The sequence below is a fragment of the Anopheles merus genome, chromosome 2L, assembly GCF_017562075.2.
Source record: "Anopheles merus strain MAF chromosome 2L, AmerM5.1, whole genome shotgun sequence".
Classification (NCBI taxonomy): domain Eukaryota; kingdom Metazoa; phylum Arthropoda; class Insecta; order Diptera; family Culicidae; genus Anopheles; species Anopheles merus.
This window is the reverse complement of record NC_054083.1, coordinates 5,668,452-5,696,303: the sequence shown is the minus strand read 5'-3', so window position 1 is coordinate 5,696,303 and position 27,852 is coordinate 5,668,452. Positions and strand designations below refer to the sequence as shown.

Genomic DNA, 27,852 nt, shown 5'->3' with positions numbered 1-27,852 from the left:
TTCAATTTTCCAGTCGTTTAAGCTTAATCTGTGGCGCTTGGGAGGACATTTTTCATTTGTCGCGTTCTAACACGGCAGTTCTGCTAGAAAATATCGCTCAACCACACTTTTTCACTGAGGTAGGGGAAGTCTACTAGCCTATAGCGAATCTTTTTCAAGCCATCCGAGCTAACCACCGCTGGATGAATTACAAAAATATTTGCCTGAAATTTTTTGACAGATTAAGAGGAAAATTGTAATAAAACGTGTTTAAACATTATTTTTCGCCATTTTCCAAGTTCCAAGGGGTATATGGTGGTATATTCATATATTATTACAAGAACCCATATTTTACGACTAATTTTGTTAAATTACGATAATTTTATCTGACGAAGATTCGTGGTGTGTGATCCCATAAAGATCGGCAAATCTTGTTTTGACACTTGAAGGGAGATGATTCGCGAATTGAGGTATGGACTATGTGAGCTAATCTATTAATAAGCTATATATCGCAGGACTTCGGCATTTCGATTATTTTAATTCTCAATTTAGGCTTAAGCGTAATCATATCATTTTGATTTAGATTTTTGGGGAGGTTGGAAAGTACATTAATTCTTCTTGCAGAATGTAGGGTACACAAAATTCCAACTTGGCTACAATCATTTTTATTAACAATTATGGTGGCATGGTTATGAAAAAACAGAAGTGGCTTCAATCGAACATCAAAGATGTAACATTCTAAGGCAAATCCGTTCGGAGAAATTCGGAGCCGAATGAATCCTTTACTCTATTCTCTATACTTCTCCTTTACCTGAATACTTTACTTTGTCGCCGTTCCGTGCGACAACCGACGAACCGAAGCTTCGGACGGCATTCAACGAAACTGTTGGTTTGACTTGGCGTGATTCGGAGTCGCTTTAGCTAAGATCGAAAATAGGTTTGAGCCGTGGGTGTGATTCTGCCAATCTATCACTAGTTGTTGCGAAGATTCCAAGTGTGTGTATCAAGTTATTTTCATTCTTTTTTCGTTTTTAGAAGGTTGACGCAAATCTATTTTTCCATATAGAATGTGCAATTGAGTGTGCACAAAATTATGTTAATATTCAGAATTTAATCGAAACATAATACGACTGAGTTTGCATTCAATTCAATGTTCCTTAGGGGTCTCGATTGTTCTGTACGATTGTGTAGAATAAGTTTATGAGATGTTATGGGTACATTCATATTAGATTCAAAAAATATACCATTGAAATGATTGTTCTTCTCTGGAAAATGTAATACACTTTGACAAATAGTAATAACATTTTTTTTATTTATAGTGATTTTAGCTATTCTAAAAATATTCTCGCGGGCCGCATTAAACATTGACGCGGGCCGCCAGTTTGACATACCTGATGTAGCCTATTAAGTTCCTCCACTAAAGGTCTCAGGAAAGGCTCAACATAGCATGGTTTTGAAGTGCCGCAAAATATCCCTACCATTATAAGCGGAACATTTGGCATATTGTGCAACTGCATCAGTATAGGCCACATCTGTATAGCGCTGCGGTTATAAATGGGTATTCCATCCACTGAAAGATTCAGCTCAAATTCATCTTCTGATACGTCCACGCCACTGAATAAAAATAAAATAAAATGATAGTAACGTTAGAAATGCATTACTCAATTACTTTAACAATAAATAGTTTACCGGAAATAATGCTGAAAACAACATTCAACGCCTTGATACCACATTTCACCTCCACCTGGAACCTTAGTTATCTGCTGGCTGACGTTCACCGGAGCTTTCAGTAATGTCCTAACATCCTGCGGAAGAGATGAAAAAGCAGAAAGAGAAGACGCTTTTCGCAGTATTGCAAGTAAACTATTGCTTCCGCTACGAGCAACTTTATTGCGAATCAACCAAGTTCGCAAAGAGTCTCGTAGCTTCGCGCTTTCTGGATCAATTTCCAGGCTCGCCTCCTCCAAAAACTCTCCCTCCAAAAACTCTCCCTCCAAATACTCTTCCTCCAAATACTCTTCGCCGTCGGTATCTTCGTTGTGGATGGATCCTTCATCGCTGATACGGTGGTCATCGTCACCGTTTTCGTTCAAATACTCCTCTTCCATAGACGCCATAGGCTCTTCATAGGGGTCACTCATAGCAACATCTACAACAAAGAATTAGGGAAGATATTAGTTTTTTTTATTTAAGAAATTATATATATTATGTATAAACATATATATTTAGTAGTTACCTTCAGCAGATTGCACAACCGGTGATTGGTTGCTCGGTCCGGCGTGATCATCCTGCAGTGCCCACTCTTTCTCAAGCTGTTCTTCCAGCTTTGCGGCTTTCTTATAAAGCAATCCACTTTGCTTTAATTTTTTCGGGAACATTTTTAATTATACCTAAAATAGCCAAACAAAAAGAAAAAAAAAACTAACACTCCTCGGAACTTTCAATGTTCTAAACAATAGGATTTAGTTGAACGATTTTTCGAAGAGCAAAACAAATTTAATTAGCGTTGGCGCAACGTTAAATCGTTCAGCAATTGTTTTTCACTATATTAGTCCTAAAACTGTTAAATGTTCTTGGATATTCTGAGTGAAATGTAAATTAATTCGCCGAGCGACAAAGGCAGTGTTGTGAACAACAAGTGTTTTGGCGCTTTAAAATACCTCGGCTCATTGTCTAACCTCCATCGGGTATCCACATACACCACACAACCACACACCTCACCATGCAGCACGTAGTTCAACTCACATGAGCAAGATCGGCAGCCGATCCAAAATCCGACCTCACTATCATGTGGTAAGCAGTGGCGGATTAAGGGTATCGGGGGCCCTAGGCGGAAAGACAAGTTGAGGCCCCCTTTAAATGGTAAATGTTGTTGTGGCGGGGGGGGGGGGGGGGTAGCGGCACTAAACTTGCTGTAGGGAGATTGAATAGTAAACTTGAAATGCCGTCGGGGCCCCTTGGATCATCAGTCTCAGACTCTAAAATTTTTGCTGACGGGTAGGGGGGGGGGGGGGGGTGCAAATGATTCGCCACTCTTGGGGCCCTTGTCGCTAGTACACTGTCCATACGGTATACTATAGAATGGCGATCTACGGGGCCCCTAAATCGGCGGGGCCCCAGACGACCGCCTAGCCCGTCTACCGTTAGATCCGCCACTGGTGGTAAGGCATCTCATCGAATCGATGATGCGCGCCAGATCGTCTCATGAGAAAATTTGGCGCTGGCCAGAATGCTCACCATACAAACCTCTGCAGCTCACCATGGCACAATGGGCAGTTTAGAACAAATTGCGGGATAAAATTATTTTTGCAGAAATTGTTAGTTTTTATCGTTTGTAGTAAAGTATTATGATAGTAAATAACATTTTATATGTAGTTCGCATTCATACCACCAGGTGGCGCTACTTAAAATAGTGTTTTAAGGGATCTTTGCTTAGTTTTATTCATTTCGTGTGATTTTTTTCTTGTATTATTTGTTACTAATAGTATACCTCATTTTAAAATATACTGTAATGTTCCATAATATATGAACAAAACATAATAATTTTGAATAAGATAATTTTTTCCGCTTTGTATAGGTCATTTGTAGCTAATTCTCATCACTTTTACTCACACGTAGTACATATATTAAAAATTTACATACACAACTTAGGTGGATGCTATTACAAGCTCCTAACGTCTAATTCACATTTTTAAAGACATGAATAAAGGCATTTAAATAATTATATAGAGCAGGTACATTGAAATAAAGTAGTTCCCTAATTCGTCATGAAAATCAGCACATATTGTTTGTCTTTGAAGGTCAAAATTTTAAATGGGTTGTTAAAAAAATAGGAATTACACATTTTCCTGGGCATTGATATCACAATATTCAATATTCATCCAATACTTTTCCAAGTCCTGAACTGCCTTCAGAAGGGATGATGAATAAAAATGTTCTTGGTTTTACAACTATCTGAAAAAATCAAAATTCAACGATAGCTACAAACTAAGTATTTACTTTATTGGTAAAGTTAAACCCTGTCTTTGTTTTAATGCGTGTAGCTACTGTTATTGAACTGGTTAACGAATCAGAGGAATAAAGCTTTTTTTTTCTTTTGGCTCAACAATCGTTGCCGGTCAAGGCCTGCCTGTACCACACTACTTGTGGGTTTGGCTTTCAGTGACTTATTGATCCCCCCATAGCAGGATAGTCAGTCCTACGTATGGCGGCACGGTCCATTTGGGGCTTGAACCCATGACGGGCATGTTGTTAAAGTCGTGCGAGTTGACGACTGTACTAAGAGACCGGCTGAGGAATACAGCTAATTATACAAAATGTCCTTCTGGATGCATTTTTTTTCTTGCCAACTATTCTTTGTAGCATACTCCCCTCTATCCTTATATTTAGTTTGTCATGACTTTTGGGAGTTTCTTCTCCCAAAATGCCAATAGATGCTAGTGCATTCATAACGTTTTCCTGTTATGCGTATAATTTAATTATTTTCCTTATATCCGTCTATAATCTGGAGTAGGACCAAAAGGTATTTGGTTCTGATTTGCTTCATTATATTTAATAATAAAGTTAGGTTAGAATATAAATTTACATATTAGATAAGTAAATGAGCTGAAACTAAGATACACAGCTTCGTAATGGAAATAAAAGTTGATCAGAAGCACGTAGAATATATTTTTTGTAGAAAACACGACATACGCTACACTAGGCACCTATGGAGCCGCCTAGTTACACATGGGTCTGTTTTTAGAAAAAGTTGAGGTGAAAAAACTTGAATAAAATTCGCGTTCGCAAACTTTCGCAGTATATTTCTTCACAGATTGATAGTATATATATTACACTATTATGTGACATATATGAGACAACGCCACTCTACGCCACTTTCATAATGGCATTAAGTCAAAAATTAAAATAATGTTGTTAAATGTTGTTAAAGTTAAATAATGTTGGAGTTTATAAAGCTCACTAAATATCCTTTATAAAATGTCTAAATTTATCTTAATTGGTTCATATTTGAAAAAGTTACAAAGATTCAAAGTTTTCCAAAAAAGTTAAGATTTTTCTGCGTTTTTTTAACAAATCTCGACTTTGAGAGGTCCTTTCTAGATAACCAGAAAAGATAAAGAGCTCATATTTGGTATTTTTCTTAGTTTAACCCTTAGTATTAAAACCTATTATTTGAAATTGCTCTATTAAAAAGTTGATTTTTTGAATTTCATCCCGGCAAATGCCCATTGTGCATGGTGATGAGAAAGACAATGCTCGCTCAGTATGGGGGAGGCAGCCAAAGGCAGCGTCTCAGTATGGAAACGTCAAGCTGTCATCGGGCTCGCTATAGTGAGATGCTGTCCGATTGTCATTTGGGCAATAAAAAAACATACAAAATGCCAGTGACAGATGGACTACCACAAGGAGATGTTAGGTCACCAACCCTTTTTAACTTATATACTTAAGATATACATAAAGCTATAAACCAAATAAACACCAAAAATACTATAATACAGTACGCGGATGATTTTGTTATTCTCAGCAGTGGAGTAAACGAAAGAGAGCTACAAAATAACCTACAAAACGCTCTAAATGCTTTCGCAATAGAAACAGAACAATTAAAATTTAACACAAAATTTATGATTTTCGGAAAATCACATCACACCATACAACTCAACATACATAATAATAGCATAGAACACACAAACACATATAAATATCTAGGAACAGTAATAGACCCAAAACTCAATTTCCACAAACACATCGAACTACTACGTAACAAGGCTACAAACAGACTAAATTTCTTGAAAATTATAAGCACGCAAAAAAAACCTTAATCCCATAAACAGCCTAAAAATATACCGGGCAACAATCAGAAACACTATGGAAACGGGAGCTTCATACACTCTCAATAGCAACAAAAACAAATACAAAACAATGAATTGAACTATCAACCAGGCACTAAGGAAAGCTACAGGTTGCACCAAAACGACCCTCATAAATACTCTGCATGCCATTGCAGCAGAAATACCTTTCAATATCAGAAGTAGATTTATAGTACGTAAGGAACTAGCCAAAGATTTAGTCTACTCACCAATCATAAGACAACAACTACAAATACACCAAAGAACAAAATACAAAAAAAAGAAAAAAACAATACATGAAACAACGTACGAAAAAGACAATAAAACTCTAAAACAATTATACATTGCAAAGAACAACGATATAAACACACACATCAAAATAAATAAAAAAAATAAAGACACGATAGAAACAAAAACAAACACTCAAATTTTGAAACAAATCACCATTGAAAACATGAACAAGTACGAAAATAATAGACCCACCATCTACACTGATGGAAGCATTGCCGGAAATAAATTAGGCATAGGGATATATATAAAAAACAAACCACAACAATACTACTATAGCTATAGATTAAAAAATTTCACCTCCATAACCACTGCAGAACTGATAGCAATCGAAAAGGCCTTACTTTTAGCACAAGAAAATAATATAGACAACCCAATAATTTTCACAGACAGCCTAACATCATGTAACATTCTACAAAAAGTAATGACAGAAAACAAAATAGAGGAAATTTGTTACAATCGGCCGTATCGGGGTGGTCGTTCGTTGAAGAACGTTCGTCGCTCATGAGTGGACAGGGTTGTACCACTAGATTGGGCAGAACAAAACCTAGACCTGGATTCCATCCCATGTAGGCATTGATGGAAATGATAGAGCAGATGAACTGGCAAAAAAGGCACCCTAACAAATTGGTTCTACAAGAACAAAATCAGATACACAGACGCTACCCAATATTTCAAAAAAGAAATGGAAGAGGAAACAAAAAAATGGTACACAGACTTGGGCAGGAATAAAGGGAAAAAGTTTATGCAATTCCAAAATGTTTTCAAAACAGAACTATGGCACAAACATGTTAACCTGAACGGAAATGAAATAAAAACAATTAACAAAATACTGGCAGGGCATGATCTTTCCGAATATGTACTGGCTTCATAAAATGAAAATAGCAGAAAATGGAACCTGTGAGAAATGTCTAGTCCCAGAAACAGGACGACCAAGGTGGAATGTATAATGAGGTGTAGTTATAGCGCTTTTGGCGATCCCCCCCCCCCCCTGGGCTCAGATTTTGACAGATGGTTTTCCGCTTGTATATGTATTGATGGATTGTTTACGTTTTGCATGGTCAATATTTGGTGGAGATCAATTTGGGTGAATATTTTAGTTTATTAGAACACAGCCCGTGATTTAAAATGGAAATTTTCCTTCGAGAACTTGAAGCGTTCGCCAAACGCGGAAAACTAACTGTCAGTTTTCATCGTCGATTCTTCTTCCACCTAGCTGTCAAAACGGGCTTATAACTTGACCTGATATCTTTACGGTCCTTGAGGACGACACAAAATTTTTGAGTGTTAAAAATATAAAAGATATAAAGACATGTCCCTAGACACTTTGCACGAAAAATGGATGGAAACCAGTGGAAATACCTGCAAAACAATTATAGAATTCATAAAAGAAAACAATATTACATTATAGTACTTCATCACACACATTTTTCAAATAAAAAGAAAATTCAACAAAACTTTTTTACACATTTCCTAAATCTTTAAAACTAAACTAATATATATATATATATATATATATATATATATATATATATAATATATATATATATATATATATATATATATATATATATATATATATATATATATATATATATATATATATATATCTTTATGTCCTTGCTGCTTGCATCTAGTACACGTGTGTGATGCAAAGGGACATTCACGAACGTAGTGCAGTTCCCCATATTTCCAGCAGGGTGTCTTGGGCACTTTGTTGGTCTTCTTCGAAGAGGAATGATTCTGGTTGCGCGAAATGGCGTTGACGGAGCAAGCCTCCTTGTTTTCCACCATCTGCGAGTCATGCTTGAGGTTGGTCACACGATGACATTCTTCCACCAGGTTTTCCAAAGTCACCTTACTTGCAGCTTCTCCTTGTTCAACAACTGCAGTTTCATCAGCTTCCAGTTTCGAAATCAATCTAGCTCGGATGTCCGCATCCCGTCGCGATTGGAGTCCACAGACAAATCGGAGAGCTTTGAATTGATCCGACGTGAGCTTGGAAAGTTGAAACGCTTCGCACTGTTTGTTGACCATGGCAGCATACGAAGTAAAATCATCCGCGTCACTCTTGACTCTTGACAATTAACACGAAGAGCAAATAAAAGCCAACTTGCTCGTTTGGTGGTTTACTGTGAACTGATTTATTACTAAAGAAGGCATAGGCTACTATACCTAGGAAATTCTGCTAAGGCAAAATCCACTGTTTCGTAGTCATAGCCTACTACAAAACATATATATATATATATATATATATATATATATATATATATATATATATATATATATATATATATATATATATATATTATATATATATATATATATATATATATATATATATATATATATATATATATATATATAATATATATATATAATAAACCGAGTCTAGCCCGGTAAAAGGTAGTCAAAAATTCAATACAATACAAAAATAATAATAATCATAATAATAATAATAATAATGAACGGAGGAAAAGACGGAAAAAAGACAAAGTAACTAACGACACAATATAAACCAAACCGGGCAAAAAAGGAGACATGGATGACAGTCCACTCCCAAACTCAGATGGTACGCCTCTGATTATACCTCCCAAAAAGAGAGTACAATACAAAAGATTACTGTTACTGCAGTTAGTGAAGAAGCGGAACGAAGACCATCTAAGTTATGCCTGTCGAATCAACAAGGCGGCCGTTGAATTTGAGCTCGGCAAGTTCAACAAGGAGGACTTCAAGTGCTTGCTATTCGTCTGTGGTATGAAGGACGAGACTGATGCAGACATACGAACGCGCTTGCTGGCGAAAATAGAGGACCATAACATGACGTTGCAACAGCTAGCCGCTGAATGCAGTAGATTGGGAAATTTAAAAAAAAGATAGTGCGATGATCGAGATCCCGGAAAATGATCGAGTTTTGGCAGTGAACCTGAAAACGCCCTACCCTCAGAAAAAGTTTCCAAATGCCTCAAAAGCGAATCCCAGCAAACCATGTTGGCTCTGCGGAGGTACACACTGGGTACATGACTGCAGATATCAAGCACACCAGTGTGCATTCTGTTCCAAAACGGGACACAAAGAGGGTTTCTGCAAAACAGTAAATCGCCAGAAGTATAATAAGCCGAAATATAAAAAGCAAGGCAAAACGCAGACCAGAGTAGTTACGGTGAACGTGCATAGTGTTCAGAAACGCCGCAGATATGTCACTATTGCAATGAATGGCACGCCCGTCCGTCTGCAGCTTGATACGGCATCTGACATCACAGTCATTGATCGTGAAGCTTGGAAAAAGATTGGCAGTCCGACATTATCACCACCAGCAGTGGTTGCACGATCAGCTTCTGGCATTAATTTGGCACTAGACGGGGAATTTGTATGCAAAGCCAGTGTAGGCAATCAGACCAAAGAAGCTACAATTACTGTTTCCTCGACACGTTTAATGCTTTTAGGTGCTGACCTCATCGATCTTTTTGCTCTTTGGTCTTTACCAATAGATAATTTCTGCTGCCAAGTACGAGGTACTAAATTCACGTCGCAAAGAACGTGGCAAGTACGTTTTCCTAAAGTATTCCAAGGAACCAGACTTTGTAAGAATGGAAACGTCTCTTTTGCTATAAAAGAAAAATAGTAGCAACGATGTGCTACAGCCAAATGATTACCCGTTGCCTTTACCGGATAACATATTTTCAAAGTTGGCCAATTCAATAATTTTCAGCAAGATAGACCTAACCGATGCTTTTCTGCAAGTGGAAGTCGAGCCGCAGTACCGCCCACTGCTTACGATAAATACGCATCGCGGGTTATATCATTATAACCGCCTTCCACCAGGAGTTAATGTCGCTCCAGCTGCGTTCCAGATGATCATGGACAAAATGTTAGCCGGTCTAAATAACGTTTCTGGATACCTGGATGACATTATTGTCGGGGGCACTTCAGAAAAAGAGCACGACGAGATTTTAGCCAAAGTATTCCAACGCATTCAAGACTTTGGATTCACAATTCGTGTTGATAAATGCGCATTTAAAATGCAGCAAATAACATATCTCGGGCACGTAATTGATCGTCGTGGACTAAGGCCTGATCCTGCAAAAATCCAGGTTATTAAAAATCTTGCTGAACCAACAGATGTCACCGGTGTTAGATCCTTTTTGGGTGCAATCAACTTCTACGGGAAGTTTATACCAGACATGAGAAAGTTGAGGCATCCTTTGGATAATTTACTCAAGGCAAATACTCAATTTCATTGGTCGTCGGAATGTAAACGGGTTTTCAGAGAGTTTAAGACGATTTTATCGTCAGACCTACAATTGGCTCACTACGATCCGCAAGAAAAGATTGTGATCTCGGCGGACGCATCATCAATTGGCCTTGGGGCAACTATAAGCCATCTGTACCCCAATGGTCTTAGACGTGTAGTACAACACGCTTCTCGTGCCCTTACTGAGGCAGAACGTCGGTGCAGCCAGATCGATCGAGAGGGACTAGCGATCATCTACGCAGTAAAAAAGATCCACAAAATGATTTTTGGTAGGAATTTTACGCTTCAGACTGATCATCGACCTCTACTGCATATATTCGGATCGAAAAAGGGTATCCCAATATTTACTGCTAACCGTCTTCAGCGTTTCGCGCTTACTTTGCTGGCCTACGATTTTAACATTGAGTACGTGCGCACCTACGATTTCGGAAATGCTGATTTGCTCTTACGACTAGTGTTGGGTAAAGTGCTGCTGTGCGCACTGTGCGCACAGCACACCATACTGTGCGCACAGCACAGCACAGTGCCTTAAGTGCTACCACAGTGCTAGCACTTTCGCACAGTGCTAGCACAGTACTAGCACTTCCGCACAGTGCTAGCACTTTCGCACAGTGCGCTCTCTGAGCACAGTGCGAAAGTGCTAGCACAGTGCTAGCACTTTCGCACAGTGCGCTCTCTGAGCACAGTGCGAAATGCTAGCACAGTGCTAGCATTTTCGCACAGTGCGCTCTCTGAGCACAGTGCGAAAGTGCTAGCACAGTGCTAGCACTTCCGCACTGTGCTCAGAGAGCGCACTGTGCGAAAGTGCTAACACTGTGCTAGCACTTCCGCACTGTGCTCAGAGAGCGCACTGTGCGAAAGTGCTAGCACTGTGCTACCACTTCCGCACTGTGCTCAGAGAGCGCACTGTGCGAAAGTGCTAGCACTGTGCTAGCACTTCCGCACTGTGCTCAGAGAGCGCACTGTGCGAAAGTGCTAGCACTGTGCTAGCACTGTGCGAAAGTGCTAGCACTGTGCTAGCACTTCCGCACTGGTTCCAAGTGCGCACTGTGCGCACAGTGCGCACAGCACACTAAAGGCAATGTGCGTGTGCGCACAGCACACTTAATTGTGCTACTTTACCCAACACTACTTACGACTCATTAACACGCACACCAAGCCAGACGAAGACTGTGTTATAGCAAGCGTGAACTTGGAAGAAGACATTAAATCGGTGGCAATAAGCGCGCTTGATTCACTACTGCTGAACTTTGCTGACCTCGCCAGAGAAACAAAACGAGACCCACTTCTGAAAAAGGTGTCAGTTCACATCAGCGAAGACTGGCCCAGAAACGCAGCGTTTACCGATGAGCTTGCTCGTTTTAATGCCAGGAAAGATGCACTAACAACCGTAGAGAATTGCATTCTTTTCGGTGAGAGGGTGGTAATCCCCAAAAAGCTGCAGCAAAAATGTCTTCAGCAGGTGCATCAGGGCCATCCAGGAGTGCAGCGTATGAAAGCGTTAGCTAGGAGCTTCTTTTATTGGCCTACAATAGATGCTGACATCGAGGAATGGGTGAAGACATGTCACCCATGTCAAGCAGCTGCCAAATCACCCGCACATTCCGCTCCGGTACCATGGCCGAGGGCAGCAGGCCCATGGCAACGTTTACACGTCGATTTTGCGGGCCCACTAGACGGTGATTATTACTTAATTGTCGTAGATTCGTTTTCTAAATGGCCCGAAATAATCCGTACCAGTAACGTTACAGCGAAAGCTACTATAGCCATGTTACGCTCACTTTTCGCTCGTTTTGGAATCCCGAAAACGTTGGTATCGGACAAAGGTACGCAGTTCACCAACGAGGAGCTCGGACTATTCTGCGACCGCAATGGCATCGAACACATCACAACAGCCCCCTATCATCCGCAATCTAACGGGCAAGCTGAAAGATTTGTGGACACTTTCAAGCAAACAGTCAGAAAGATATCTGCGGATGGTACCTCACTACAAGAAGCGCTGGATACATTCCTACTAGTATATCGAAGTTCGCCAAACCCTTCGTTAGGAAATGCTAAGTCACCGGCGGATATCATGTTGGGAAAGCAAATGCGCACAACTTTAAATCTGCTCCGTCCACCAAGTCCTGAAACCATTAGTATGGAAAACGAACCGAAACCAAGCAGACAGTTCCAACCCAACGACCTAGTCTATTTTAAACGCTTCGCAGGTAACGGATGGAGATGGGTAGCTGGTACAATTGTTAAGCAAATTGGTCATGTCATGTATATGATTGGAACGGATGATCAGAAAATGTTTAGATCTCATATTAACCAGATACGCAAGCGCTACGAGAGGCATCATCACGTTCCGGCTTCGGTCACTCATCGTAAGCTGCCGATAGATGTTGGATACCTGGCAGCTAACACCGCAATCATCGACTGGCACGTCCCGCATATTACCACAGCCAGTCGACCCCGGGCATGTGGACATCTCTGTGTCCCCTCATCAGCCGTCATCCGAAACCAACGGTCCGTATGTTCCCGCTACATCGCCAGCGACATACACACGCCCGACGACACGAGCGGTTCCATCTTGTGCTTCGGCCCAGGTGCCACGACGGTCTTCTAGAGTTAGAAAACCGCCCAGTCGGTTCGACGTGTACCGTCGGTTTTAAAAAGAGGGGGAGATGTTAGATGAAAGAATGCAGCCAGCTGCTCGCATGCTCTCTCTGCAGTAAGCCGCTCTTACTGCAGTTGACGAGCCGTGAGCGCCTGAGAGCGATCGGTCGGGATGGATCGTTCGGCTGCTGCGCGAAGAGCAGATAACACTTTGCATCGGGGCAGCGCGGCATACACAAGTTAGCAATAAAGCATCCGTTAAGTTTATAACTGTATTTATGTTCGTGTGTGTATTATCCATTCTCGCATATATCACTAACGGACGTAAAATAATATTTAAACACTGCTTCTAGACGATCAACTTTTGTACCGCAACAAATTTTCTGCGAGCTCGTTGTGCTAAGTTCTTGGTTTTAGAACAAAATCAAGGCCAATCGTGATTATCGCGTGTTTGTGAGTTTTTTCACAGAAACGCAGTGCTCGCGTTTCACGACAAAACGATCGAAGTTAGCCATACTTTCGTGCTAAAACGTAGACAGTTTGACACTACTTCTTTTGGACGACCAACTTTTGTACCGCGACAAATTTTCTGCGAGCTCTTTGTTCTGTAATTTGATAATATACACCTGTTCTCACTTTGCTCTGAATCTTTATCCGGTTGCTATGGATCGCAATCCATGAGAATGGATCGCAATTAACTACGTCTGAATCGTTTTCAGCTACGTTTGGATCGCCCTCAGCTACCTTTGGATTTTACGGTAGCTCGCGCAAATTTCGTTGCGGCGCAAAGTTTATGTATCTACCACATTTTTTCGATTAAATATATTTTGAAATATATTTTGGACTTTGCAAGTTGTTATTTTACAATAAAATATCGATTGAAGTGAGTTACTTTGAGTGATTTCGTGAATTTATTATATAATTAATTGTGTTTTTGACATTTTTGAGGATAAAAACTAAGAAATCATTTAGTTTTTCAATTTTAACGTTTATACCTCATTATTTACGAGTCGCATGGATAATTTACGTAAGATTAGGACTTTCACTCTCATGATTTTACACTTCATGCCTAAACAAATCATCAAATCTTTTTTTTAATATCTCTCAATTTTTCAATAAAATCTATAAACACACAAAAAAGCGCGTAGTAAAAAAGAAATCTTTTCTATTTGCTATGCGGTAAAAGTAAGGCTCAGCCCTCTACGTTACACAGGAGAAGCGTTACATGCCTTGAAATATTCCCAAGCAGCATTTTTATTGTAGTTTTGTCATCTACGCGACCGACCAGAGTGCATTATTTTAACAAAGAATATTTTGAACTGCTATGCAAATAAAAAAAATTGCTTTAAGATTAACCAATATCTAGGATATTAAATTCAAAAACAAAAGTAATTTATATAGTTTATGAGAAATATTCAAGAAAAAATTCTAAAAACCCTTGAAACTTTAAATTGGAGTAATATTTCCAATAAGTAGAAGATAAAAAATATGTAAAATATTTTTAATTAAGTTAAATATTTGAAAAATATTTTTTTATCAAATCTATGTTTGTGGCCATCTAAATCATAATTGCATTTAGTTGAAAAACACTCTTATTAGGACAATGATACAGGTTAATAAATACATTTACATTTTTTAGGTTAACAAAAACATTTACACATTGATTATGATTTCAATATCATAATTTTACCAATAGGTGGCTAAGCAATATTTTTGAAGTTGCTGTAACACTAATGGATATCAAAAGTAGTAAGGTACAAGTCAAATAATTACTTTTTTATTCTAACGAATTATCAATGAATCTAAACCTTATGAATGATTGCTGAAGGTTTAGATTATTAGGGTAAATGTACCTATAGTGGTGCTAGTACCAATAGTGGTGGTATTGCACTAAAATGTGGTTCATATGGCAAATTAAAAGTAATTAAGTTATTTACGTTAGTGTGAAATGTTCTTTAGCCTTTTACAAAGGGTTTTAAAGTTAAATGGGGCCATTCCGTTACTGAGTGACCGAAAAATCCATTATTTTGTGAAATGTGTCAACATTTTTCCAAAATCCTTAGGATTTCATAACGATACTCATATTTTTGTTAACGTTCTAAATGACCACATAACAACGCAATCATTAGTTTTTTAACATAATTGTTATCAAATGATATTATTTTATTAAAACTTGTTGGCTTTTGACCATATTTATGCATTTTTAAGTGTTTTTTACCATAGTGCCATTATAGGTACACAAAACAGGCATGTGCCTATAGTGGTTATAGTTATAAAATCAATAAAAATAGGTCGTTTTAGATTTTTTCGAGAATATTTTTGACATTTCGTACTGTTTTCACTAAAATAAGCAACAAAGATGAGTTTTCTGTCAGTAATTTACCTAACAAATGCCGAAATTCGCTTATTCTACTGAGTGAAAAATCGACTTCCAATCAAGCAAACTCTTCTGGGTATGGGTTGAGGACAGGTGTGATGCAGTACTTTAGTCAAGAGTTTCATCGATCATATTTATACATTTTTTACGATCAAATTACGAAAGATATCATTATTATCGCAGTAAACCTTGCTATTCACACGAAAACAGCTTCAAAACTAAGTTATATTGATATTATACACTGTTTTTAAGGCATCTTTGTTTACCACCACTATAGGAACACAATAAGACGACTATAGGAACCATACCACCAATAGGTACAACGAAGCAGTCACAAAAATATGTATTTTTTCGTAAATTTGATGTGTTTCCTGATGAAAATGATTGTGATTGCGAAGATAAAACATATTTCAATTGCTTTGTGTTAAAATATTCAGAAATTGTCCTTCCTGACACTTTAAATCCATTAAAACACATCCTTACCTCTACAAATTGCACCACTATTGGTACATTTACCCTAGACATTAATATCAATCAATTTGCTCATCCACGACGGTTAAAACAGGCGTTCAAAAATGCTGCTTGGGTTTGAGATAAACAGGCGTTACGCGTAACGTAGAGGGCTGAACCTTACTTTCACCAGATGCTCAGAAGGATACTTGGCCCCGTATGTGTGGAAGGACAATGGAGGAGCCGCTATAATGACGAGCTATACGAGATGTACGGCGAGCTCACTGTCGTACATCGCCATAAAGCTCGCCAGGCTCCGGTGGGCTGGCCATGTTACACGCATGGAAACGGACGACCCAGCACGTAAAGTCTTTTTAGGCCGTCCACAAGGACAGAGGAGGCGTGGTAGGCCCAAATTGAGGTGGCAAGATGGCGTGGAAGCGTCCGCCATTAAGGCCGGGATAACGGACTGGCAGACGAAGGCGCGAGACCGTGAGCGGTTTCGGACACTCCTGAGGCAGGGCAAGACCGCAAAGCGGTTGTAGCGCCGGATAAGTAAGGTTTGATCCATTTATTTGTTCAATTATTATTTCTCCTTTTCTGTCTGATTGTGAATCACCCCAAAAGGTGTGATGGGAGTTAAAATCTCCTGCTATTATGATTTTTTTGTGGTTGCGAGTGTCGTAGAGTATTTTTGTTATAGTGTTTTTTAGTGTTATTGTGGGGATTTGGGGGGCGATATATATTGATACCAGAATAGTATTTGTAGTAGTAAAGTAGTAATATCGCTGTTGTTTGAATGTTTGCTTCTGTTTCGTCTGTTAGTGTTATTTTTTGTAATTTATTTGTTTTTTTTTTAATATAATGCACGTACCTCCGTAACCATCACTTCTGTCGGTGCGTATCATGTTGTATCCTGTTATCGTCATTTTTTTCGTTTTTTAACCATGTTTCCTGTAGACAAGCAATGTCGTAATTATTCTCTTTTAGAATATGAATTAATTATTGCCAATTTTTTTAATGCTTTGGATGTTTGCTTGAATTATATTAAGTCTGTTCATTTAATTTGTTTTTTGTTTAATTTATGTGTATATCTTGGTAATTTATATTATTAAGGGGAGATTTCCCTACCTGTTTCTTCTGTTCTTTGAATGTCTGTGTCGCTAAGGTATATTAGAGTATCGTTGTGTTCTGTGTTTATTTCGTTTACTTCTTGTGTATTTTGATTCGAGTTTTTATTAAGTTCATCGGTGATTTTTTCTGTTTCATCTGTGTGAGTTGTTTTGTTTTGAATATTAAAGCGGTTGTTTTCGTTTATGTTTTTTGCAATGTTATCTTCTTCGCTAGTTACATCTAATCTCCTTTTTTCCGTGATTATGGGGTTTGGTGTATTGTCTGATACTATTTTTGAATAATTGATTGTGGTGTAGATTCGAGGTACTATTGGCGCTACTTCTCTTCTTATTCTGCGTGCTTCTCTGATCGTGATTCTTTTTTCCGTTTGTATTTTTTTTTATTTCATCCTCATCTTTCCAAATTGGGCACTCTTTATCAAGTGATGAATGATTTTCACCATATGCTGTGCATTTCAATTGGTTGTTGCAGATTTCATGATATAAGTCGCCGCATTTTGCACATGTTTTTTCCCTACTGCAATATTTTTTTGTATGGCCAAAACGCATACATTTCATACATCTCATTGGGTTAGGAATGAAAAGTTCTACTCGCTCTGAAAAATATCCTATATCCACTTTTCTGGGAAGCACTGTAGTTTTAAATGTCATAATGGCTTTTCTTGTGTTGTACATTTCACCAGTTTGTATTCTCCTCTTCATAATGTAAACCTCTGTAAAATTTTGTGGTTGTAAACCTTCCAATAATTCCTGTTCAGTCAAAAACTTACAGGCATCACAACGGATTACTCCCTTACTCGTTTTTAAAGTTTTGTGCTCGTATACCTCAACTTTCATAGAATTATCGCCGTGGTTTAGATTTATATTGTATAATTTCTTGGCTTCTTTGTGATTTCTCATTCTCATGAGCAGTTTGCCGTCTCTCAGTATGGTGGTTTGTAATGGCTTTCCTCCAATCGCCATCTCCGTCGCCTTTGCGAACAGAAAGGGATTGTAGTTTGCAAAACTTTTTCCCTTAGTGTCACTCTCCACAACCATGAACACCTCCTCTGTTTTTTTCCGATTCGTTAAAGTTTATATTTATTCTCTCACCTCTCATTTTTCTTCTTTTTTTGTGTTTTTTATGCGTTGTGTCTCGCAAAATGCGGAAGTAAGACCCGAAGGTTCTACCTCCTCCCGGTCATCAACCTCCATCTCCTACGCGGAAGCACTTAACTTATAATTTATTTTCCCACTTATGGTATATATATTTATCTTTTATTGATTTAAATGAAAAAAAGGAAAAGGAAGAGGTCCCAAGAAGGGAATTGAAACGCTGTAGATACTTTCGTTTGTATAGATATTTATTTCTCCGATCTTTTATACAAAATATATACGGAATGGAAAAAAACGGTTTTGACTACAAAATAACTCGACCACTTTGACCAACGGTTTGACCTGGAGTGGCTACATGCTCAAGCACACCGCCAATGATGGTCCGGAGGATACGTCGCTCAAACACGCCCAGAGCGTTGGCATCCTCCACTCGAATGGTCCAAGACTCGTGTCCATAGAGGTCCATCGGACGAATCAGTGTGCGATATCTCTCACATTTCATGGGTTTGGCATTCAGTAAGTTATTAATTACCATAGCAGGACAGTCAGTCCTACCATATTGTAGCATGGTCCATGCGGGGCTTGAACCCATGACAGGCATGTTGTTAAGACGAACGAGCTGACGACTGTACCACCAGACCGTCCAAATGTTGGTTACATTAAAAAAAAGCAAAATCATCTCAATTTGAGCTGAAATTGCGTTATTGTTTGAAACATAGTTTCTTTATTGTCACAACACGTTTAAAGACAGCACATGAAAAAATCAGGTGCGCAACGTGCAACAGATATTTGTATTCTAACACAGTTCCATATACGATCACAACGGCAGCGTGATTTGTAATTTCTATATTTTTTCCGCCGTATCCTACTGGAAGAAGATTCTGTAGCAACTAGGGACGTAGATGATTTCTTTTGCTGGTCTAGTTCCACTCGCGTGGTGGAACGTGTTTTACTCTTTTTTGCGTAACCGACAACAGTGACAAATTTTGTACTTGTCACAGGTTTTTGAGTTTTGTTCCGGCTCTCGAAGGTGACATCGTTTATATTGCGCTGATTCGAAACCGTTTGTTGAATTTTATGCTCGAGAGTTTTATTAGCAGCAGCAGTCAAATTGACGATAGAGAGTTTTATAAATCGATTTTCGATAGTGTTCGTTAGCACACTGTCCTGATGAAGCATGCTTGACGATTCATTCATTGATTTTGAAGACAAACCGGCGGATTCATTGCTGCTTCGAGATACTATTGGTTTGATCTGGACAAAGTTAACTTTTCTAGTTCCATTGGATGGATGCGTCATATTAGCATTGTCAAAACTGACAATTTTGAATTGTCCTCTGATTTGATGAAACAGACCCAAAAGGTACATATACATCCATACATTCATCAGGCCGCTAGAAATACAAAAATGTGTGATTTTTTTTTTACTATAATTAGGTTGTATTTTTTAAGTACATTATGTCTTAATCACATGATTGTATGTTTTGTCTACACAGTCACGTAAAATATATGTTACGAAAATCTAACCATGTTAGGCCTCTAATGGCTTGGCTAGTAGTGATGTACTGATAAACCAATAAATGCGCCAATTGAAAACTATAAATTCAGCGCCTAATATCTATCATATCCAATAAATGGCAAGTTCCATTCAACCTAACATATGAGTCACCTGAACAAATAAACAATCAAACAACTGCAGTTTTTATGTAAGTGTGAAAATATCCTATATCGCTAAGTTGCTAATGTGTCAATGTGCATGCAAATCATACTACGATGCAAAATACCGAAACGCCTACACAAAACAAATATAAAATGGGATCGTGAAAGGATCGTACGGGTAAATATTTACAATCAAATTTTTCCCAATAATATGGGCAAACAAACCATTGGCAAATGTACACCATTGGTTATCAGCTTGATCCAAATGTGTGCTTCATGTTGCTATATGACGCACATCATAATAGTGCATCGCATAAGCGCACAAGAAAGGTCATCCGACACTGTTGATTACCAACTGCGTTAAACTGTACCAAGAGCAAATGAATTCCGCAAAACTTATCAAATATAATTAACACACTCTCGTTATCTATTGTGTCCTGGGGAAATTTGATAAGCTATTTCATAACTTATTTCCACTACCATAAATCGGTTTGGATTTCGCACCCCATACCTGTTACCCGTCCAATACACTGAACAAGTCTACCACAAGCGAATTGCACAAAATAAGATACTTACAGAACCAGAAACCAACAAAGAATCATTAAAATCAGCAAGCACGCAGCATACATGAGTAAACCATCGAATGCAACAAAATGGGAAGAAATAGTACTTTATGCCCCGCATCGTGGTACATGGTCAGTCAATGATCTTTCAATCTTTTTTGCATGCCCTGCGCGAACGATGGTGTGTTACATTAATTTATTAAAATGTATTTATTTACGTTTTGTTTTTTGGCCTCCAAATAAATATATGCTAGCTATCATCTTTTTGAACAACATCTTTGCGATTTTACACTTTAAAATTTATCACGGCAACTGCGTTTTCGTGAGCTACAATGTTAGTTTACACAGCGCACACTAACATGCCACACACGTTCAACGTCGATCACTTTTTTCGATACTCACTTTATAAATTGCATTGCCGGTGAATTCGTAAATAGGACGCACAATGTTTGAAACACTCGATCCGGAAAACATCCAAGAGCTGTGCAACCTGTGAATCGGTCAGTTAAGAAAACTAAGGGCAGTGTACACGTGAGTTTTCCGGGTTTGGCGTCTTCACACTCTGTTGCAGATGATGATCCTTTTGCACCGTGCTCGACCGATCTTCAAATCTAAGCACCTGACCAAAAACTGTATTCAGACAGCATCAACGCAGCACGTGCTATCTTTGCGGTAAACAAGCTGCCAATGAAATATGCTACGTTTCACTGTTTTGGAGGCCTTTTTGTTACCACGGATGTGTTTTTTTTTCTTTCTTTCTTTACGGTGTCTCGTTCTTTTTCTTCACCATGCTCACATTTTGCAGAGCTTTTAAGTGTTTTTTCGTTATCCATTTTACGCACCGTTTTCAACGATCTGCTCCATCTTCCATATCTTGCATGGCTGGCTGGCTAGCTGACTTGGCTGGCTGGCCGCTAGCCGGTCTGGAAGCAGTAGATCAGATGGAATTGTGCCTCTTCCTCTTTTTCCCATGCGAGCTCACGCACTCACTCATTCATTTACTCTTATTATCACATTTTATTGTGCCTTCATCCCGTCTACCGGCGTTCGTTTGCAACAGTAAAGTTTCGTTTTGGCTGCTCTTAGCATAAGCTTTAAGCGCTGCTATAAAATATACCACAACTCCTGCAAAACGTTCCGATTTGATAAAACACACGTCAAGAATGCGACTACATTAAGAACTTATGCTTCAAACTCATCCATCGTGAAAGGGCGTTTAATGTAATCAAGAGTAATGATGATAGCATGAGTGTTTGCATTTGCAGCAATCGAGAAGCAATTGCGGTTTGGCAAGTTAATCATACTAAGGGAAAACATTGTAAATTGTACCATTTGTAACATCATTTTGAAACACAATAGCATAATCTATATTAAAGATACGATAAGACCTTTTAGATAGATATTTGAAAAAAAAAATATTTTGGTTTTTGTAATTTAAATCGTTGGCTACAAAAAAAATAGTAACAATAATTGTTATTATTAATTTGATCCAGGAGACTGCTCACTGTGCACAAATCGAGCGTGTGAATTGTTCATACAATTTTGGCTAGGTCATTTCAAATAAAACCATGACATTGGCAATACAATTTGCTGTGGGAAACAATATAAATTCTAACATTGTGTGTGTTTGTTCATGCTGACCATAGTTTTCATAGACTTATTAACCATTTATGTTTGTTTTTAACACAATGGCATACAGCTCAAGCGCAACATTCACATTGAACGAATCTCTTATAATTTGCGGGAATTCAAAACACATAATCTATATTTTATACCTGTTTTGGATTAAATACTTACCTGTATTATAGAAGACTATTACGACTACTTGTTGCGTCACGATCTGTATGGAACATCTATTAGAACATTATTGAACAAAACTGAATATATTTTGCTTCACTACACCGTATACACCGTACGAGAGGTTTGTTCAATTGAGATTTATACATGGTTATAAATTTTGATTTTTTTTTCAAATTAACACTATTGCGGCTTTGACCGTATTTTCTACAAAATGATCTTGTTTAAAGATATCATTTCAGTGGAGATGTCCTGTAATTACAGAGCCCAACGTGTTGTTTGGTTTTAATTTATTCACTTGAATATTATTTATTTTAAATTATTAAATACCATGGAATTCATAAATCATATCTCAAATACACATAAGCTGTGCAAGGTTTTCAATTATAAATGGATTGAGTTTTGTATTAATTTTTTCTCAACATATATGCAAATAATAAGTGCAACATATCTGTTATTGCAACATGTTCTTATTTACTAGAGTTACGTGAGGGGTCTACTATATTATCTGCTTGGTGCATTTTTCTTTTGCAGCAAGTAATTACATACAGATCAATACACCACGCTTTCGATCATCTTAGGCGGCGCTCTAGCAGCAATCAAACACGACATCCGACACGAACAAACCCATATAATCATATGGTGGTGCACTGTCAGATAGAAACAAACAAACAAGACAAACATGTCAAATCCCATACATTTTTCATGTTCGATGTCGTGTTCGATTGGTGCTAGAGCGCCGGGTTAGTTGTTCTAAGGTTTTACCAAATTAGTCCCACCAGCCATAGTTCATGGCGATAGCACCCGTGAGAAATACTGACTATCTGAATGCGTGGTAGGGGAAGGAAGGTAAAGACGGTCACTGTGGGTAAGATTGACACTCATGAATGCATGAAAAAGGTAATTTCCGCATAATTCAACAATGCAGCAACTGAACTGAAAGAAAAAAAACACATTTGAGAATATTTTTGGTAAACTGTATCCAAAATTGGTTAAATTCACGAACAAAAACAATTTTCAATCGTGTGCACCCTTGTGGATCTAATTTGACTTCTGCGGATCTTAAGCTCCGTAATTTGCAATGTTTATATTTTTGGAAGTTTTATTACATTAATGAGTTGTGATGATTATTCAGCAAAAAAATGGAGAAAGAACAAATATGAAAAATAATAAAAAAATGTTTTCTGGCGGTTTGTGAATCCTGACACCAAAGCGGGAAAGACAGCCACTCTGTCGTAGGGAAAGATGGACACCGAATTTGTTGATTTATTTTACTTCTTATATCAATTGGTAATGAATATATTTAATCAAGCACCTTTAAACAGTGTATTTCGAAGATATACACTTTCCAGCGATTAGGGAAAGTATTGAAATTAACGGAAATCAACCACCGGTCAAAATAGCAGTCATGCGTTATGCTATTCCTCGCTCGGCGCTGGTGAGGCACTTAAAAACCCAATATCTTGTCACGACTTGGACAACTGTAATCCACAAAAAGAGGCAGCACTGATATGAATTCTGCATTTTTCGAGGTGTTAGAAGTGGCGCATATAATTCCTAAATTAACGGCTGAATGAACCGCCGTTGCATTTGGCCAAGAATTGGTATATGTACGTACCAGGACGTGGAAATTAATGGGATAGGTTAAAATATTATAAACCTCTTCAAATTCCAACGTTTTCTACAGGTCTCCTTTTTACCCTTCATGCTGTCCATCTTTCTCATATCAGGTTCGAACATTTCAAAACTGTACGAAAAAAACATGATTTTATTTCATGAAAAAAAAACAACGAAAAAACAACGGAAACTTAAAAGAATCATCACATTTTCAGATAAAATACGAGTTTCAGATAATGTATGCACTTTTTCATGGTCGTTGTATTAATATTTTCCAGAATTTCAAACATTTTCCTTAAGGTGTCCGTCTTTACCTGCCTTCCCTTACGAACAACTCTAACTACAATATTGTTGTGCTTCATGAACCTTTCGTAAAAAATCATTCATCCAAACCTTCAATGATGTTTGATTCGTGGTTCCAATCATGAGCCATGTGAAGATATAATCTTCACGGACCGAGTGGGCCCGCGATTGGTCAACCGTTACCTAGCTTTTAAGAATCGTTCCGACGAGATACGGAAAAGAGCGCGAATTTACTCTCAATGTCCAATATCAAGGTGAAACAGCATACAGCAACACAACTGTGATATGGATAATTTCAAAATTGAATCAAACCGCCTACGAAGGAAAATGCAACGATGAGGCAGCACTGGGGGAAAATATTTAGATTTGCTCTTTTAGAGATTGTGGATGCCCTGCGCGAACGATGGTGTGTTACATTAATTTATTAAAATGTATTTATTTACGTTTTGTTTTTTGGCCTCCAAATAAATATATGCTAGCTATCATCTTTTTGAACAACATCTTTGCGATTTTACACTTTAAAATTTATCACGGCAACTGCGTTTTCGTGAGCTACAATGTTAGTTTACACAGCGCACACTAACATGCCACACACGTTCAACGTCGATCACTTTTTTCGATACTCACTTTATAAATTGCATTGCCGGTGAATTCGTAAATAGGACGCACAATGTTTGAAACACTCGATCCGGAAAACATCCAAGAGCTGTGCAACCTGTGAATCGGTCAGTTAAGAAAACTAAGGGCAGTGTACACGTGAGTTTTCCGGGTTTGGCGTCTTCACACTCTGTTGCAGATGATGATCCTTTTGCACCGTGCTCGACCGATCTTCAAATCTAAGCACCTGACCAAAAACTGTATTCAGACAGCATCAACGCAGCACGTGCTATCTTTGCGGTAAACAAGCTGCCAATGAAATATGCTACGTTTCACTGTTTTGGAGGCCTTTTTGTTACCACGGATGTGTTTTTTTTTCTTTCTTTCTTTACGGTGTCTCGTTCTTTTTCTTCACCATGCTCACATTTTGCAGAGCTTTTAAGTGTTTTTTCGTTATCCATTTTACGCACCGTTTTCAACGATCTGCTCCATCTTCCATATCTTGCATGGCTGGCTGGCTAGCTGACTTGGCTGGCTGGCCGCTAGCCGGTCTGGAAGCAGTAGATCAGATGGAATTGTGCCTCTTCCTCTTTTTCCCATGCGAGCTCACGCACTCACTCATTCATTTACTCTTATTATCACATTTTATTGTGCCTTCATCCCGTCTACCGGCGTTCGTTTGCAACAGTAAAGTTTCGTTTTGGCTGCTCTTAGCATAAGCTTTAAGCGCTGCTATAAAATATACCACAACTCCTGCAAAACGTTCCGATTTGATAAAACACACGTCAAGAATGCGACTACATTAAGAACTTATGCTTCAAACTCATCCATCGTGAAAGGGCGTTTAATGTAATCAAGAGTAATGATGATAGCATGAGTGTTTGCATTTGCAGCAATCGAGAAGCAATTGCGGTTTGGCAAGTTAATCATACTAAGGGAAAACATTGTAAATTGTACCATTTGTAACATCATTTTGAAACACAATAGCATAATCTATATTAAAGATACGATAAGACCTTTTAGATAGATATTTGAAAAAAAAAATATTTTGGTTTTTGTAATTTAAATCGTTGGCTACAAAAAAAATAGTAACAATAATTGTTATTATTAATTTGATCCAGGAGACTGCTCACTGTGCACAAATCGAGCGTGTGAATTGTTCATACAATTTTGGCTAGGTCATTTCAAATAAAACCATGACATTGGCAATACAATTTGCTGTGGGAAACAATATAAATTCTAACATTGTGTGTGTTTGTTCATGCTGACCATAGTTTTCATAGACTTATTAACCATTTATGTTTGTTTTTAACACAATGGCATACAGCTCAAGCGCAACATTCACATTGAACGAATCTCTTATAATTTGCGGGAATTCAAAACACATAATCTATATTTTATACCTGTTTTGGATTAAATACTTACCTGTATTATAGAAGACTATTACGACTACTTGTTGCGTCACGATCTGTATGGAACATCTATTAGAACATTATTGAACAAAACTGAATATATTTTGCTTCACTACACCGTATACACCGTACGAGAGGTTTGTTCAATTGAGATTTATACATGGTTATAAATTTTGATTTTTTTTTCAAATTAACACTATTGCGGCTTTGACCGTATTTTCTACAAAATGATCTTGTTTAAAGATATCATTTCAGTGGAGATGTCCTGTAATTACAGAGCCCAACGTGTTGTTTGGTTTTAATTTATTCACTTGAATATTATTTATTTTAAATTATTAAATACCATGGAATTCATAAATCATATCTCAAATACACATAAGCTGTGCAAGGTTTTCAATTATAAATGGATTGAGTTTTGTATTAATTTTTTCTCAACATATATGCAAATAATAAGTGCAACATATCTGTTATTGCAACATGTTCTTATTTACTAGAGTTACGTGAGGGGTCTACTATATTATCTGCTTGGTGCATTTTTCTTTTGCAGCAAGTAATTACATACAGATCAATACACCACGCTTTCGATCATCTTAGGCGGCGCTCTAGCAGCAATCAAACACGACATCCGACACGAACAAACCCATATAATCATATGGTGGTGCACTGTCAGATAGAAACAAACAAACAAGACAAACATGTCAAATCCCATACATTTTTCATGTTCGATGTCGTGTTCGATTGGTGCTAGAGCGCCGGGTTAGTTGTTCTAAGGTTTTACCAAATTAGTCCCACCAGCCATAGTTCATGGCGATAGCACCCGTGAGAAATACTGACTATCTGAATGCGTGGTAGGGGAAGGAAGGTAAAGACGGTCACTGTGGGTAAGATTGACACTCATGAATGCATGAAAAAGGTAATTTCCGCATAATTCAACAATGCAGCAACTGAACTGAAAGAAAAAAAACACATTTGAGAATATTTTTGGTAAACTGTATCCAAAATTGGTTAAATTCACGAACAAAAACAATTTTCAATCGTGTGCACCCTTGTGGATCTAATTTGACTTCTGCGGATCTTAAGCTCCGTAATTTGCAATGTTTATATTTTTGGAAGTTTTATTACATTAATGAGTTGTGATGATTATTCAGCAAAAAAATGGAGAAAGAACAAATATGAAAAATAATAAAAAAATGTTTTCTGGCGGTTTGTGAATCCTGACACCAAAGCGGGAAAGACAGCCACTCTGTCGTAGGGAAAGATGGACACCGAATTTGTTGATTTATTTTACTTCTTATATCAATTGGTAATGAATATATTTAATCAAGCACCTTTAAACAGTGTATTTCGAAGATATACACTTTCCAGCGATTAGGGAAAGTATTGAAATTAACGGAAATCAACCACCGGTCAAAATAGCAGTCATGCGTTATGCTATTCCTCGCTCGGCGCTGGTGAGGCACTTAAAAACCCAATATCTTGTCACGACTTGGACAACTGTAATCCACAAAAAGAGGCAGCACTGATATGAATTCTGCATTTTTCGAGGTGTTAGAAGTGGCGCATATAATTCCTAAATTAACGGCTGAATGAACCGCCGTTGCATTTGGCCAAGAATTGGTATATGTACGTACCAGGACGTGGAAATTAATGGGATAGGTTAAAATATTATAAACCTCTTCAAATTCCAACGTTTTCTACAGGTCTCCTTTTTACCCTTCATGCTGTCCATCTTTCTCATATCAGGTTCGAACATTTCAAAACTGTACGAAAAAAACATGATTTTATTTCATGAAAAAAAAACAACGAAAAAAACAACGGAAACTTAAAAGAATCATCACATTTTCAGATAAAATACGAGTTTCAGATAATGTATGCACTTTT

The 27,852-nt window shown here is 37.9% G+C and overlaps 1 protein-coding gene across 6 annotated transcripts in view; it reads right to left on the bottom strand.

The window, feature by feature from the left end:
* LOC121593600 overlaps positions 1-27,852 on the bottom strand; it is a 43,538-nt gene that overhangs the window by 4,650 nt on the left and 11,036 nt on the right. Inside the window, exons 1-5 of one of the 6 annotated variants that reach the window (XM_041916121.1) lie at positions 24,590-26,635; positions 22,043-22,141; positions 2,216-2,369; positions 1,669-2,128; positions 1,371-1,593 (exon numbers count right to left, since the gene is read on the bottom strand). In XM_041916121.1, coding sequence (XP_041772055.1) covers positions 1,371-1,593; positions 1,669-2,128; positions 2,216-2,357 — 825 coding nt within the window. In that variant the 5' untranslated portion in view covers positions 2,358-2,369; positions 22,043-22,141; positions 24,590-26,635. Of the gene's footprint in view, positions 1-1,370; positions 1,594-1,668; positions 2,129-2,215; positions 2,370-16,670; positions 16,751-16,927; positions 18,769-20,647; positions 21,957-22,042; positions 22,142-24,589; positions 26,636-27,852 lie in introns of those variants that run through there. The other 5 variants (XM_041916120.1, XM_041916122.1, XR_006004806.1 and 2 more) reach the window with 5 other exon arrangements.